General features: G+C 36.1%; 1 protein-coding gene and 1 pseudogene across 3 annotated transcripts in view; one reads left to right on the top strand and one right to left on the bottom strand.

Moving 5' to 3' along the window:
* LOC149795039 (ciliary-associated calcium-binding coiled-coil protein 1-like) overlaps positions 1-16,667 on the top strand; it is a 61,675-nt gene that overhangs the window by 22,363 nt on the left and 22,645 nt on the right. Inside the window, exons 1-2 of one of the 3 annotated variants that reach the window (XM_089964714.1) lie at positions 9,876-9,929; positions 16,258-16,284. In XM_089964714.1, coding sequence (XP_089820840.1) covers positions 9,891-9,929; positions 16,258-16,284 — 66 coding nt within the window. In that variant the 5' untranslated portion in view covers positions 9,876-9,890. Of the gene's footprint in view, positions 1-9,875; positions 9,930-13,501; positions 13,698-16,257; positions 16,285-16,667 lie in introns of those variants that run through there. The other 2 variants (XM_089964716.1, XM_089964715.1) reach the window with 2 other exon arrangements.
* LOC149795040 (proteasome activator complex subunit 3 pseudogene) lies at positions 8,665-9,756 on the bottom strand (annotated as a pseudogene).

Raw genomic sequence — 16,667 nt, 5'->3', positions numbered from 1 at the left:
CCCATATACTACTGACGCTTAGTTTCGGTTTGCAGTCAATACTAATCAACGCCTGATTTGTCATTCGTTTGACAACACGATTATCGTACGAGTTAAAAAGTTCTACTTAAAAATTTGTATTACTATATTTAATCACGAGGGTTTTTCCCCTCTCAGAAATATGTACGGTTTGTCTTAAGGTATTGCAGGTATACGATAGTGTATGGTGACACATCGCAACAGGTCATGTAAGTTCAGTCGCTAACAATTTCCATGATTCACGTGGAAAAATAATAATTAAAGTTAATTTTACTTTAATCCACTTTTGTTGTTTTAGAGTTCCCTTTTAGACATTTCTTGATGGCACCACACTGATTACATAAATGCACACTATAGAGGGTCTACATCTGACACGTGTTAAGAGCTGTACATCCAGATGTAGAAGAGAGAGAGAGAGAGAGAGAGAGAGAGAGAGAGGGTGGGGTGGTGAGGGTGGGGTGGTGGTGGTGGTGGAAGAAGCTGAAAAAAAGGAAGAAGAAACATGAAAAAGGCCTAAATATGGAACTACAAGTTATAAGTTTAAATAACATATATATATATATATATATATATATATATATATATATATATATATATATATATATATATATATATATATATATATATATATATATATATATATTCCTAAATGGGAAGATGTAGTTCCAAAAGTGATATCACCACATTTTTTCCCCATTTGAATATCTCACTATGAAATGTATAATAAATGGAAATCTACATGTAGCATAAGTACGCGAGATCTTCGTATCTAACGTTCGCAGGAAAATTTAAGAACAAAATCACACCCATCCGGTGTAAATTGTCCTTGAAAAACACCTATTGTGTGAGAGCCAATAATTAATACTCTTGATAACTCAATAAGCCCATGATTTCTTAAAAATGGCGTCTGTCTTTGCCTCCTCGTTAGTCGGTATTTATCTTTGTCACCATGGGCGCCCTCATGATTTTTAAGGGGGGGGGGGCAGTGAGCTTCATTTACATGAATAAACTTGTCGGAATTTATATTTATATTTGCGGTATGACTTCGGGGGTGGGAAGGGTCACCCGACCCCCTTGACCTATGCTGCGGGCGCCGATGTTTGTCACTTCTAAAAACCCTTGATCTCACAACATTCGTGGTTATCTGCAATAATTGACTCCTGATGGGTATGATTTATTTATTACTAACATTCGCCGTAAGGGTTTCGTCAGACCTCGCAATTTAAAATGAAGTTTGATTATTTATCGATATTTACCCCACCGTGCATATAATTCTCTCGTCGGGGTTTTATTCAGAATAGCCAATCAGAGTAGTTCAAGTTAGCGCGTGATTTAAAACTTGGAAGGGCAACGTTTTGGACAAATGCTGTAGATTCGAGGTAAGAGTTAGTCATGGTATCGTGATTGAAGTTCGTTGTGAACCAGATGGTGAATGAAGTGTAGAAAAGTGTCAACAAGGAGGTTAAACAGAACAGATCAGGTCATTACTTAAGTTATAAAAATATTTATTGTGCTATTGTCCCTGAAAAGGTGTGGAAATTTGTTTAATCAATTTAGGCTGAATTTAATATGCTCTCTCTCTCTCTCTCTCACACACACACACACACACACACTAGTTCACTATCTATGTGCGGGTATGTGCCATGCTGGGTTAAACATTTTAATTCCAAACTCGTTTGCTATATAAGGACAGGTCTTTTGACACAAACAACGCCCCACAATAGACCTATTGACACATTTCTTGTTATGTCCCTTTCGTAAAGTCAGAAGGCATTCGGGGTAGAACTTTACTATTCTCAAATTCATTCTTATTTGTTACTGGAGTAAATTATTTACGGAAAAAAATAACAAAGCTCCAATGATCTGTCTGGTTTCAATTTACAATATACATAAACTTTTATATAACTTATCTGCATTATTGACACGTGTAACTCAAAATTCCTTCTTAAGTCTTATAGTTCGTGGATAAATGGATACTGTTTAGTCTTAATGACTTCTAATCTTTTGAACTATTTAATGAGTAAAATTACTGACAACCATAAATCCATAACCTAATGGAATTGTTGACGCCTAGCGCTGGACTCGAGTATGTTCGGTTCATGAATCCGAAGTCAAATGATGCATAAAGGACGGGCCTGTAGAGGGAGGGTTAAGATTTAAATTTTAGGGTCTTCTTTGACAGGCAATATTAAAAATAAGTCTCTGTTTTTGTCTGTATGTCTCACTCACACACACACATACACGCACTCACAAATACACACTATATCAAACGCATGGTTACGCAGTAGTTTATAAAATGTATCTACTTTTCATTCCAAGCATCATATATAAAACCTTGATTTTTATTTAGCACATAAATAGGATGAAAGCGTAAGAAAATCTTTTCTTGCATCGCTGGAGTACGGGAGCGTGCAGACAGTAGGCGCAGAAATTTCTGTACAAATCGGCCATATTTTGAAAGTCTATGTTTACCCTGACCTCCCATGATGCTCCGCGTATTAAACAGGACACGCACCGTTGAATAACAGATATTGATGGAAACACTAAACATGGCGGAAGTAAAACAAAAATATGTTGGCAATAAATAAATAGCATTCAGTCAGTTATTTCAAGCTGTGTCACCACTAGCATTTTCGTCGTATTAATCCCATTTGTGTCAGTTAAAGCAGTACTGAGTGTTTATTTTAAGTGTCACTGTGTACTACAGTCATATTCAGCTATTATGATTGAGTTTCACGGTGAAGATTGCAAAGTCGTATGGTTGTTCTTTTCGCGCGCGCGCATGTGTGTGTGTGTGTGTGTGTGTGTGTGTGTGTTTGAGAGATACATTTTTTTGAATGAAAATTTTTAATCGTTTCAGTTCCAACATTTTATAATAAACCGATTTTCGTGCCATTGCGGATATGTGTATTTTAGATTGCATAAATGGAACAGATAATGGGTCTGGTTGCTGGAATTAGGTTGGCAATACAATATATACCTATTTATAAAATGTTATTTTTGGAGCAGAATTATTGGTCAGAATCTTCGCTGACAAGAATTAACAAGGTTATACGTGATAAAATAAGAATATTATTAATGCTTTAAAAAGTCGAACAGCGGTTCAGTTTCAAACACATTTACTTCCTATACGACATACGGTCACATACCCCGAAGAGATAACAATCATAAATCATTAACAGAACTCTGTAACCTTATAGCTACACTTAGTAGTAACAATGTTATATTTTGGTAATATATGGGTATATTTGTTTATATTTTGGCATGATATCTGTGTTTATCTAGGTAAAGTGTCGCGCCTGTAAAATTGTGCAATTGATTCGTGTAATTTGATTTTGATAACATAGAAACAGAATATTAATAGTCACCATGACAACAGAATACTCTGTTTGTTGATAGCAATCTTTTTTCTTCTCTTTTTTGTGTATATATATTTATCAATAGTTCCATAAAGACTGACTACTTTCTTTAGCAATAAGCAATATCTAAGCAGGAACGGCCTTAGCAAACGCGGGGCCCGATTTGGATCATTTTGGCAGGGCCTCCTGGATTTACGCGCGGGGCCCCCTGTGAGCCTGGCATTTGGAAATAAACTTTTGAACAAGTTTATGTGATATTGAACTTAAAATTTTCTTCCATCGCTTTAAAATTACTTTCTCTCTATATATATATTTTTAAAAATTACTAACGCGCGTGTCCCAAGTGAGCGCAGGGCCCGATCGGTCCAATCGGCCTAAGGCCGGACCTGTTTGTTAGATAGTAGTTGCAAGTCTTTCAAAATTCTCAGCTGCGCGAGTTTATTCAGCAGTTAAGATTCCTGCACAATTGACGAAAGTTAAAAGCAAACAGAAGGTAAAAACCTGAACATTTCTTTAAAAATTGCACATTATTTCCACGCATGCTGAGTTACTTCAATTGATACATTTATGTTGCAACTTATTAAATAGCAATTTATAAATTTGCACTACGAGGTGTGTGTGTGTGTGTGTGTGTGTGTGTGTTTAAGAAAGTTGTAACTAAAAATAAGATGCATTTTGAATTTTGGTTGTCTGTCTACAATACACAGCATTTTCTGTTTACAAGACTACATACAAATATTAATATTGCTTTGCATCAAGTAAGATCTATCCTGAAGTCAAAATAACATTAATGCCCTACTATACGAAGAAAAACGTTAATGTCTTAGATGAGTTATGGGGAAAAAACAGCGGCTAGGTACGCCTACGTAACAGCAGACCCTATTCATGTTAACATCACTTAGTTAATAGCTGCATAAAAAATGTATGTCAAAACGAATCAGTGATTTATGATATACATCTAATCTCTGAGCATGTATTTCATGTAATACTAATATTAACACTTGACCGATCAAAATTTCCAGTCGTGGATATTACATCCTAACTAGCAAAATATTATTTTTCTAAAAGGTCTGAGAAAAAGGTAAAACTAAAAATCTCCAAAAATCGCATATAATGTATCTATTGCATTGCTAATCTTATCCCGCCCACCCAATGTGTTTCTATTAATGCATTTTAAAATGCACTCATGTTACATGACTTGAAAGTTGGTATATCAGAAAATATTGAAACTTAATATAAAATAACAGTAAAACAAAATCGATTAAACTTCAATTTCAGTAAAGCATCTCTGACACAAGTATACAATTGCGCAATCTCTCACCGAACTCCCTCCACCCCCTCCGCCCTGCCCCACCTCAAACATAATGCTGAAAATGACTGTACTGCACAATAACCTTAGTAAGTAGTGACACAAAATAAGCAACGGGGCCAAATGTTTGGACTATTTTGTTAGACTTTTCGCATACACACATGTCCGCCAAGGTAGCAATAGCTGCTTACTTGATGATGATGATGAGGCAGAGTTGTTTAGAGAGTTACTTGAGATGGCGAGAACAAAACACGTCATAGCGAAGCAATGCAACAAGAACACACCATGCAGGCCAACATGGGTTCGATCTGTTATCATTGTACTTTTCGCAGACTTTAAAAACATCGTCTAATCCTACCAAGCCAACTTTTTCCAAGTTATTAATTTGCGAATAGGTTGAATGGTTGATGCTACCTATAGTAAAGGCCACACAGGTCGTGTACGCATTCAACACCGACCATTTCAGTAATGGGCGTCAATTTTTAGGTTTTGTTTCTACACACCTTAATGTGGCAAATATTCACTTCATTTGGATTCCTTTGGAAGGTCATTATTTAAAAGCCCCGAGAAGTGCATGCGGCAAAGGCAATGTTAGAGTACGTAGACAGTTTTGGACGAAATGAACCTGAAGGTGCGATCCAGTACAATCCGGATAGAATGTTTCCACTGTGATGTCACAATGAAAGCTGTGCATATTGATGAGCAAATTCTTACTACCATATAGTGTGATGATTCCACTCGACATGCTCTTTACTTGACCCAAGTTTAATACATGGCCACCATTGTAAAAGACCAGAGAGATCAATAATTTTCGTCAAGGAGTCTCTTGATGACAGTTATGGTGTAGAGCATTCAGAAATCAGGACTGAATAGACTTTGGTTTTTAAAAAAAATTGTTGTTAAATTTTAAAAGAACAATTTATATTTAATTTAAAATGAGTAAATGCGCATACATGACCCAAGTGACTTTCACTATATGTATGTTGTTTTCATTTCTCAGCAACATAATAGCTCATGTACATTTTATCACAGAAAAAACACGTTATATGATTACTTATAACCAGCTATAAGAAATCTATTATTTGCATATGCGAAACGAACCGTCCTAAGACAACGCATTAGATGCGGCACAATTTTACTTGTGATCTTACATTATGAAACGGTCGCTGTTTGGATGTCTGATATCAAAGCTGCGTTCCTAATTCAGATTCAAGCCTTCATTCATGTTGTTTGATATCAAAAATTTTTAAATTCATAACTGTCATGATAAAATATTGCTAGGGTGCTCAATGATAACGGCGAGATCCCAGTAATATGTGTTATCTTCGCATAATGAATGCTGCAGAGAGTATTGAGAGAAAAAAACACATTTGCACGAAAATAACAAATAGTTCACCAAATATATCTGAGGCGAATTTCGGCTACTTCACTAAACACAGAGATGTTCCGAATGTCATTTATATATGGTTGTCAAACCGGTCTAAGATGACGCAGCAGTTACGTCAAAATGTAAATTCTTACGTCACGTTAAGAAGCGATCGTTGTTCCGATTTCTTGTATCAACGCGGCATTTCTTGTACATGCTTATACATTCGTTCATATTGTTAAATGTTACATGATTGAACTATTTATTACTGTTTCAAACAGTTGCGTTTACCTAACACAACATAGCCCAAAACACACATAATGTACTAAGTAGCCTCATTTATATGAACATTTTTTCAGTTACGTCTGATGTGGATTTTTTGCAACTGCAGAAAAACGCAAGGTGATTACCAACAGAAAACACTCGCTACTACCTTCAGACACCATTTGACCAGGAGTCAGCACCATTTTTAGTTCAATCGGTTTTTATAATTTTGTTAAATTATGACGGAAAACGGACGAAGTTATCAAGCACAGTTTTATTGTTCAAATTTAATTATTTCCGTGACTTTTTGCAAGTTAAAAAACAAACAAACATACGTTTCTTCAAGAATGTGACTGATTTCAACTTGTGGGTACAGTTTTACTTTTAATTGCAATCAAAACGTCTTTAGGTTTTCCGTGGTATGGCGAGGAAAATGTATCTGATGTTAACATAACACCCCTTTGCACTATCGCCGCTAAATAAATGCCTATGTAGCGATTTACATTCCAAGCTGGGCGGACAAGTATGCATGTTTAGAGTCTAACAAAGTAGTTCTGAACACTTATCCCTTTTATGTATTGTGTTTTGGGGACTTATAATAATATTTATTGATTGCAATCTGAACTAAGTTGAAATATGTCAACATGTGTTTTTGCAAAACGAAAAATTGTCTATCCTCACTGGAGCATTCCAGTGGTAAAATCTTTAGCTTCGTACGAAAGTAGTTTTTGCTCCATGTCTAGCGCTACAATTTCGGAGGTAAGTTGTTTTGGTTCCATGTCAAAATCTTCAATTTCGGAGGTGAGTAGTTTTGGCTCCATGTCAAGCTCTTCAATTTCGGAGGTCAGTACTGTCCGAAATCAAGGAATTGAAAGTGATCTTTGAATATATTATATCTAGTCATCATACCACTCTCAAGGCTGAATAGTCACTTCTTTCGAAACACCACTGCCTCCAAACGTTAAAATCAATTTCTTGCAGAAGCACCTGCTCTAGTTTTAAAATAAATTTGCATATGATTGTCAAAAAGTTAATATGATAAAGCTTTAGCTAGCAAATCTTACACTGTTATTGTTAACCTTTTTATACATGTTCGACTATGTATATATATATAAGTTCGTCTCCCAAAAAATATTTTTTTTAATGAAACTAATATTCATTTATCTGCTCCAATTGACCGTACTCTTTTTTAAAAAACATCTGGTTTTGTATTCTTAAAATTTGAACAGCATACCTATTGGAAGTTAGACTTAGATACACTGCTGTCGGGCATTTCTGCGCACATAAGGCTTACGTCACCAATATTGAAGCAAAACGTATACCGAATTCGACCAATTGACGAAAATAAAATACTGCAATGTTTACCATTTGAAAAGATGCCATTGTCACCAGAATATTCTGTTAGAATAATAATAGCTTTGGACACACGGAATACCTCCCCTGAGTTTTCATGACTTGCGATATGTCGGCCTATTCTGCGCATAGCTTTGAAAAGATGTAATGTTTACCCATATGGCTATGGAAATGAAATACATTACTTTGGACTGTTTCTGTCAGCATTTCATTCGAGTAGTTAGGTCAGGTTTATAGCTGGTTTTACAAAATTTAAGTTAACAATGCCAATAAATGGCAATTGATATTAAGCAAACTAAACCGATCTTGTAAAAAATTAGTAACATTTTATATTTAAAAAAAGCTTTTGTGTTGAAGAGAAACAACAATAAATACGATGTAATGTGATTACAACGCCTCGTTTATGAGGAAAAAATAATATAGAATTGAGAAACAGACTATACGACGGGGAATTTCTTGAGAATCCCGTTCTAGCGGCAAGTGGATATTTTGGATAGCAGACGATTTTGTACGTGTGGGACAACTTCTTGCAAAACTGGAAACTTGTATTAAAATGCAGTATTATTTTAAGGTATAAAATTTCCATCTTTTATATAATGTATTTATTTGTATGATTATAAAAGATACAGAGTAAATATGATTTTCTGGGTTACAAGTTCAACAAGGCCATGGAGTGGGTCTTCATGTTGACACTTATAAATCACATTTTCAAATGCATTTAGGGTAGAAATGTGGGTTATTTTTGTACGTTATGAATATCACTTCCTCAATTGAAGGACGATCGTTCTTTCTTGATACGGATTGGATAGTCGACAAAATCGACAAGTGATCTAATGTTTACAGGAATGTCTTATCTTTGCGCAGAATTACCCGATGCGCAGAACTGGCCGACATGGTGGGGTATAGATAGATACAGTAAATAGAAAAAGGAACCATTTTAAAGTTTCATTAAGTTGTTTTAATATCTCAGCTGCACATCAGTTTCCATGAGTGTCAATAACGTGTTTATGGAGAAGTTTGTTAATTATTAAATATTATTTTCTCAGTCTATATTTTCTATATTGAATTTAAAACAAAGAAAAATATTCAAAATATTAGTTTTTTATACTATACATGTAACGCCAATAATGAGAGGATTGAATATGTTGAATAATGGGCATGTGATTTTCCGTTTATAAATATGCAAAGTTGCCTCCCTTTCTCAGTACAGATTTTCAGCATTGGCTGACCTTGGTTTCTTGATCTTGTCAATGTTCTTGATGATCATGTCATAGAGACTGGCATAGTTATTCCTCAGTTCACAACACATAAGTCTCAGGCTCATGAATTCTTGCTCATCTAGCTCCTTGATGCACTGCCTGTAGTCATCGATGTGTGGGTACTTCGCGACCTTTGATATCAATTTTCCACGCGAGATGAAATATCGCGATATTAGGTTCATGTATTCTTCAACTTCACCTTCTACTGCCCCGACCTCAGACAGCGTCTCCTCCTGAATGGCAACACCAAAATTGTTTCCATCCTCTATTTTGGGAATGAGAAATGCTATCCACATTTTCAGTGTGTTGGAGTGATCGATTAGATCCCTGATGTATGGCTTCAATTTCTCAGCAATCTCAATTATTTTGGTGTTGCAAGGAACTGTTCCACTTGGAAGCACCATTACTTTGGATCCTGGAATATCTCTGCTTCCAACACCAGTAATTGCATCCAGTTTTCTCTTCATAGCTGGGGATTGCAGTCCTCCTGCACCATAGCCATACAAGATAGGGTCAGGGACTGGAATATTTAATTCACAGTTTATTTCGGAGACTTTGCTCTGGCAGAGTAGTTGGCAGTATTCCTCTAATTCCATAATTTTTTGAGGAAACACATTTTTCAGCAAGTATTCTCCATCGGACTTGAATTTCTCCTTGAACTCTGTGACGGTGTCCTTGGGATTATCAGAACTTGTTGATTTTGACCGCTTAATCTTCGGCATCTTTGAACTTTATCGCTTATAAATGCTGATTATATTGAATTTTTCATTAAATACGTCCACTAACCCCGAATTATCAGTATAACTTGATGCTTCTTCACGGCGTAGATTTGTACGACTCGAACGTTTGAAAGAACCTATGACGTTGCAAGGTAACCACGCAACGTCAACAAAGTTGCACAACGTCATTTATGACGTTATTAGTATCAAGGAAGAACTTAATAGTTTACTATTATAAGGAAGATGTCGAAAAATAAGAACAAAAAATCCTCTCACACTCAGGTAAACGCGGGCCAATTTCTTTCACATTATGTTTTTCTTTTCTAATCAAAAGTCACTTTAAGGGTATCTACTTCCACGATAAATATGGATTTTGTTGTTTGCTATTTCTATACAATCATCCTACGATTTTAGAAATTTCTTTTATTCTTTCCGATGATGATACTGAGGATCTATATTCCACAGACCGACTGCAAATATCCCTCATAAGATTTAAAATAAATGGACTTGTTTGCATGCAATTTACTGCATGAATTACCGTCGACCGGTGTCGTGTGTCGGTTATTTGTCTGTCTGCAATACGCTTTGGGCTCATTATGGTTCCTTTACAAATTTAGTATTGAACGTTCTAGCGATTTTTCATCGATATACATACTTGCATTAATATCGCGTTTAACCTTGTTTGTTTTCTCAGTTTTTAATTTATTTATGCAATAAGACGTTAACGGCAACAGTGTCGGTATTTTACCTTATGTTATTTATGTTATTGTTTTGGGTTTAACACCATTTGATTGGCTTTATATGGCCGCCAGTGTAACTGGTGAAGGAAGAACCCTGGAAAGCTCCGGTAAGAAAAACCGACCCACAGGAAGCTAAGGGCATGCTGTCTCACGCGCCAATATTGGCCGAGCTTGAGATTGGAACCCACGGACGGAGATGAGATCATAGCAGTGATCAGTAAGGCGAGCCTATGACCACTCAGCCACCGTTATGTTAGTAGTTGTTAATGGTGTTATTGTTGCACACCTTTGTCATTAACATAGTTAAAATCCACAACTATTTTGACATCTACAGCTGGTATTGTCTAACTGATTGTCTCGTCTCTTTGTTCTGACTTTTATGGCAATAAAATTGCTATTGTCTGGTGATCGTTTCGTTTCTTTGTTCTGTCTTTTATGGCAATAAAATTGTTATTGTCTGGTGATTGTCTGGTCTCTTTGTTCTTTCTTTTATGGCTATATTTTTGCTATTGTCTGATGATCGTTTCGTCTCTATGTTCTGCCTCGACTGGCAATGGCATGCAAATCTCAAAACAAATCTTTAAACTTTCAAGCTGATTTGAGTTTAATCATAAGTACGAACTATGATATCCGAGACTTAGTTTATTTCTGAAATTCAGAATTTTGTTCTTTATCATCATTTTCACTTGCCTCTATCAAAGCTGGTTGTCTATAGAAAAATAACCGCCCAATAGCAGTGATTACCTCATCTGTAATAACAGTTATCGTGCAATCACCGTAGGTGATTTAGTGGAGTGTCTTGGGCAGCACTACGGTGATATAATGACTAGCTAAATAGCCTTGGGCATATGTAGTCTGGTTTGCATGCTCCAGGCATTAAATAGCGGATTAGAACGCAGAGAGGATACGAAGCAGGGAACCATAATAGAGTAGATGTAGTTTATTATGTTCGTATGCTCCTGTCGTTATAGCGGAATGCAGCGCAGAGAGTATACGAAGCAGGGAACCAGACTAGGGTAGATGCCAAGCACATCTTGTACATCGGTGATTTAATCTATTGAGAACACATTCGTTGTAACTCCTCGAAAGGGCAGACGTGTGAATTATTGAAGAACAATGTGTGTTTGTGTGTGTGTGATTTGGAATTTTAACGTAGCTTAAGCAACTTTTCGGTCATATCGCTACGATATGTGGCAGTTTATAGTGATGTTTAGCACTGGGGCATCATGCTGCAGATATGTAGCATCATGTCACACCCATTCACATTATCCTGACACAAGACTGCTGAGCGCCACTGATATGAGTCGGCCGGAGGGTTCGAACCCGCGACCTCCCGCATCCGAGGCGGACGCTCTAACCACTAGGCCACCGGAACGGTTTTTGAGGAATAAACCAAATACTGAAGCACCTTAAAAAAATCTTTTAGCGCCACTTTTCGCACATTATTGGCTACATCATACAGAGGAATGGTAGCTAAATACTTTTCCCAAGGACACAGAGCAGAAGAAAACAAAACTTTTATTAATAATAATAAATCTCGAGCCGTACCAGAATACCACAACTGCTACAGTACTGTAAGGCGACATCACTAACATATGGGGATAACAATCACACCGATGCAGTCGACTCGAGCTGGCTTGGGCGTGTATTGAATTAAACAGCGTTAAACTGCGATCCTCAGGTTACGAATACGACGCTCCTCCAATTGAGCTAATGCGGGTCATTGAAGGAAAAGAATAGAACGTATCCAAGAATAATTAAAATGCTGGGATGGATCGCATTCCTCTGGAAGTCAATAAAAAATGAAGTTATGTCTACACAAGAGATAGCAACAGACTAAAGAATATTTCACAAGAATTTTGAACAGTTTGGAAGATATTCATCTGAATTGCTGTATATAAAAAATAAACATTTTTGTACTTTAACTTATATGCCGCATGCCGCGGTTGTCGATCAACTATTGAATATTACAAATTCTATTGGACCGTGTACCTATCGAATCTCTACTGTAAGGTGAAAATAGCATAATATCATCAGATTAGAAGAGCAAGGGTTGTAGACGAAAGAGCGATGGAGATACCTATGTGGCTTGCACAATATACGTGCAATTTCAGATTTATACAGCTTTAACATTTATTATCAAATTTTTAAAATATTATTTTTTCATGAAATTTTGTCTGTATGCTAAAGGCTACCGTTTGATTTGAAAAGATTTTTTTGTATTAAAATAAATTAAAAATAAAAACAAGAAACAAAACAACATTTTAAAAGAATAGTTGTGCTAATGTGTAAACAGTAATATATAAATAAATTTCATTGACACTGCCAAAAGCCTTACACTGCTAACAGCATTGATAATTTAAATATAGTTTCGCAAGCAGTGAAGGATGGCGAAGGAAGCTTTAAATATTTAATTTTATGTTTATGTATCATTTGTACTCATTTAGGACTCCCGTGTGGTCTAAGGCGCTCGCCTCTGTCCGTGTGGGTTCGAGTCTCAGCTCGGCCAAAGTGGTGATGTGAAAATGCTTGCCAGTAACTTTCCGCGGGTCGGTGATTCATCAAAGGGTTTTACTTGGTTTATTCTCCATCGAATATACTGGCCGACATGTATAGCCTATAATGTGCTGATAAGTGGCGTTCAACTCACGAAACCGCAAAATCTAATCACTTAGGAATATTGATATCCATTTTCTCTGGATAACATTCATTTCTCAAACATATCTCCTACATAATGGCCAATAGTTTCAGCCATTTCATCTCCGTGGCAGTCATCATTACCACATCATTGACATCGTCGTCGTCAACATCTCACCCAGCCGCGGTTGTCAACGTAATCGTCATCATTGTCATCATCACCATAATCGTCGTCATCATTATCATGATCTGTTTGTGCCTGTGCTTAGATCCTGTATCTTCGAAACTCCATTTGTGACTCAGTAATTACTGTTCTTTCTCATGCCGTACACGGTAATTGTTATGCTACAAAGGTGTACCAATTATTGCTGTTTTTATGATCAGTAGTATCTCAGTGTTTCAAGTTGAATGACATTCTTTCAATGAGTAGCTAGGGAGGTATCTTTGTCGGGTACAATGAAGGCTTCGCAGTGCCTATTGAACGACCACATGAATCAATGCTATGTTGATTTACAGCACGGAAATTGAACAATGCTTTATTAATATGCAAGCCGCGAATGAATAGGTTTCTATCAACATACATGTATGTTGGTTTAGACCGGGCACCTTGCAAATAGGATGTGTGTATCATTTTCTGAAGACGCAAGCTATATGTGGATTAAGCATGTCTAAGGTTTGATATAATTATATATTTTGCTTTATGAGGGATGGTTAATTTTTTAAAATATAATTTTTTAAAAATTTAACTGCAAACACTTATTTAATATTCTTTAAAAAAAAGGTGCAATACCTGTAATCATAATAATGCTGATGAGGTGTTGGAATAACCCTGATGTTAGGGTTTATTTACTTCATGTATTATATTCGTACAATGGTGTCTCCACCATTTTAAAAAGATTCCCAGTCATGTACTGCATTCTGAACTATTCAAGAGTCATGGTATTTCAAACTATTCATGGATCATACCCTTATTCAACTATTTTTGGTCACAGTATTTGAACTATTCATGGTTCATGGTATTTCAAACTATTCATGGATCATGGCATTTAAAACTATTCATGGTCACAATATTTGAACTATTCATGGGTCATGGTATTTCAAACTATTCATGGTCACAATATTTGAACTGTTTCATGGGTCATGGCATTTTAAACTATTCATAGGTCATGGTATTTCAAACTATTCATGGTCACAATATTTGAACTATTCATGGGTCATGGTATTTCAAGCTATTCATAGGTCATGGTATTTCAAACTATTCATAGGTCATGGTATTTAAAAATATTCATGGGTGACGGTATTTTAAACTATACATGGACATAATATTGGAACTATTCACGGGTCATGGTATTTCTAACTAATCATGGGTCATGGTATTTCAAACTATTCACGGATCCTGGTATCTCAGACTATCCATGTCTCATGGCATTTCAAACTATTCATGGGTCACCGTATTGGAAACTATTCATGGTCATAATATTGGAACTATTCACGGGTCATGGTATTTTTAAATATTCATGGGTGATTGTATTTCAAACTATACATGGCCATAATATTGGAACTATTTACGGGTCGTGGTATTTTAAACTATTTATGGTCATGGTATTTTGACTTTTCATGGGTCATTGTATTTGAAACTGTTCACGTGTCATGGTATTTTAAACTATTCATGGGTCACAGTAACTAAAACTATTGAACCGTTTGTTTGTGAAACATAGACAATATTAATCCAACCATGCTCTCAGCGTAAAGTTTGATTTAAAAAAAAATGTTATGAGACTATTAAGGATAGTTCAACCGAATTTGAAATAAGGAGTGAAACTTTCGCAAAGAGAGCTGCAAACGTACTTGCTTTGTTATCTGGCATTCCGGGTTTAATCTTCGGTAACTCTAATCTATTGGCAAGATATGACAATAGTCTGCTTTATCAACTGTCATTTCCTATTACGCTGCCTACTCACATTTCTCACCCCCACCTCCTTTGAAATTGGCACTATCGTCTATTAGAAATTTTAACGAATCTACAATTGAATGCCATTGGGACTGGTTTGGTTTAGTCAGATGGAAGTATATAGAGTTTTGTTTACGGTAACAAAAAGTCTGAAAGCAAACGTTTAGTGATATTAGAACCATTTGTCATGCCGAAAGAAAGACATCGAATCTAATCTACCTCTAATCTACCTCTAATCTACCTCCAATCTACCTCTAATCCCCCTCCATCGCTTCATTTCTGTGGTTAAGATGTAAAATAGCCGAAGGTAGGGTGGGACGGCAGTGATCGCCTCTGTCTACTGATAAGCCTAATTTTTAACTCTTTTTTGACCTCTGTGTGTGTGTATGTGTGTGTGTGTGAGAGAGAGAGAGAGAGAGAGAGAGAGAGAGAGAGAGAGAGAGAGAACGTTGAATCTTCAACATATCCACTACATAAGACATGTACCTATCCTAAAGCTCATAATCAGTACCATCCATTTTTATTCAAGTCAGGAGACATAATAACTCTAATTTTATGTTTTACATGTCAAAACACACAGAACACAAAGTTAACCTTTCTTCCCCCATATCCACCCCTCCCACTCTTCCCTCATCCTTCTCTCCATTTACACGTGTGCGGATAATTGAATAACAATACCTAACCTACGAGTATTAATGTACATCATCCATTAACAAAGTCCTGTCAGCGTCGAGACCTGCAGAATACACCGTATTAGGTTTATACGTATCTATTCACGATATGGTCCAAAATGTTACTATCTCTGTACGCACCTATTCACTGCATGGACCCAAATGTATCATAATGGCAATAGCTCTGTACATACCTATTCACTGCGTGGACCTAATATTGTGTGATAATGTCAGTTTATCTGTACGCACCTATTCACTGCATGGATCCAAATGTATGATAATGGCAGTATTTTTGTACATACCTATTCACTCCATGGACCCAAATATGTGATAATGACCATTTACCAGTACGCACCTATTCACTGCATGGACCCAGACATGTGATAATGTCAATTTATCTGTACATGCCTATTCACTGCATGGACCTAAATGTATGATAATGGCAATATTTCTGTATGTACCTATTCACTGCATGGACTCAAATGTATGATAATGTCAGTATAGCTGTACTTACATGTTCACTGCATGGGCCAAAATGCACGATAATGTTAATGTTCAACATTATATTTTATGCTTCACTGATATTTACTTTCTGTATTTCTTTTTTTCAGCCACGTAAAGGTAAAGGATCTCAAAAGGTAAGCTCGTTGAATAGAATGCTGCAATGAGGCAACATACTTAAGATTAAATTCAACAATGAAATAGATGAATAGGGTTTATACTGTATTTTGTACGTATTCATATAAATGTATAGGGTTTATACTCTATTTTGTACGTATTCATATAAATGTATTGGTTTATATGCTGTATTTTGTACGTATTCACATATAAATGGAATGGGTATTTTGTGCATGCATATAAATGTATACAGTTTTACGCAATATTGTCTACGTAGTCTCATACAAATAATATATTGTTTTATAATGCATTCTGTACGTATTCACATTTTATCAAAACGGGCCTTTTTATTTAACAATAATTTTTTTCTCTCACATATGTGAAATGCTGATTCATACATGTG

Source organism: Sinohyriopsis cumingii, chromosome 7 (genome assembly GCF_028554795.1).
Source record: "Sinohyriopsis cumingii isolate HCF-2022 chromosome 7, ASM2855479v2, whole genome shotgun sequence".
Lineage (NCBI taxonomy): Eukaryota > Metazoa > Mollusca > Bivalvia > Unionida > Unionidae > Sinohyriopsis > Sinohyriopsis cumingii.
Note: the sequence above shows the minus strand (reverse complement) of the source record. Positions and strands in the feature narration are given on the sequence as shown.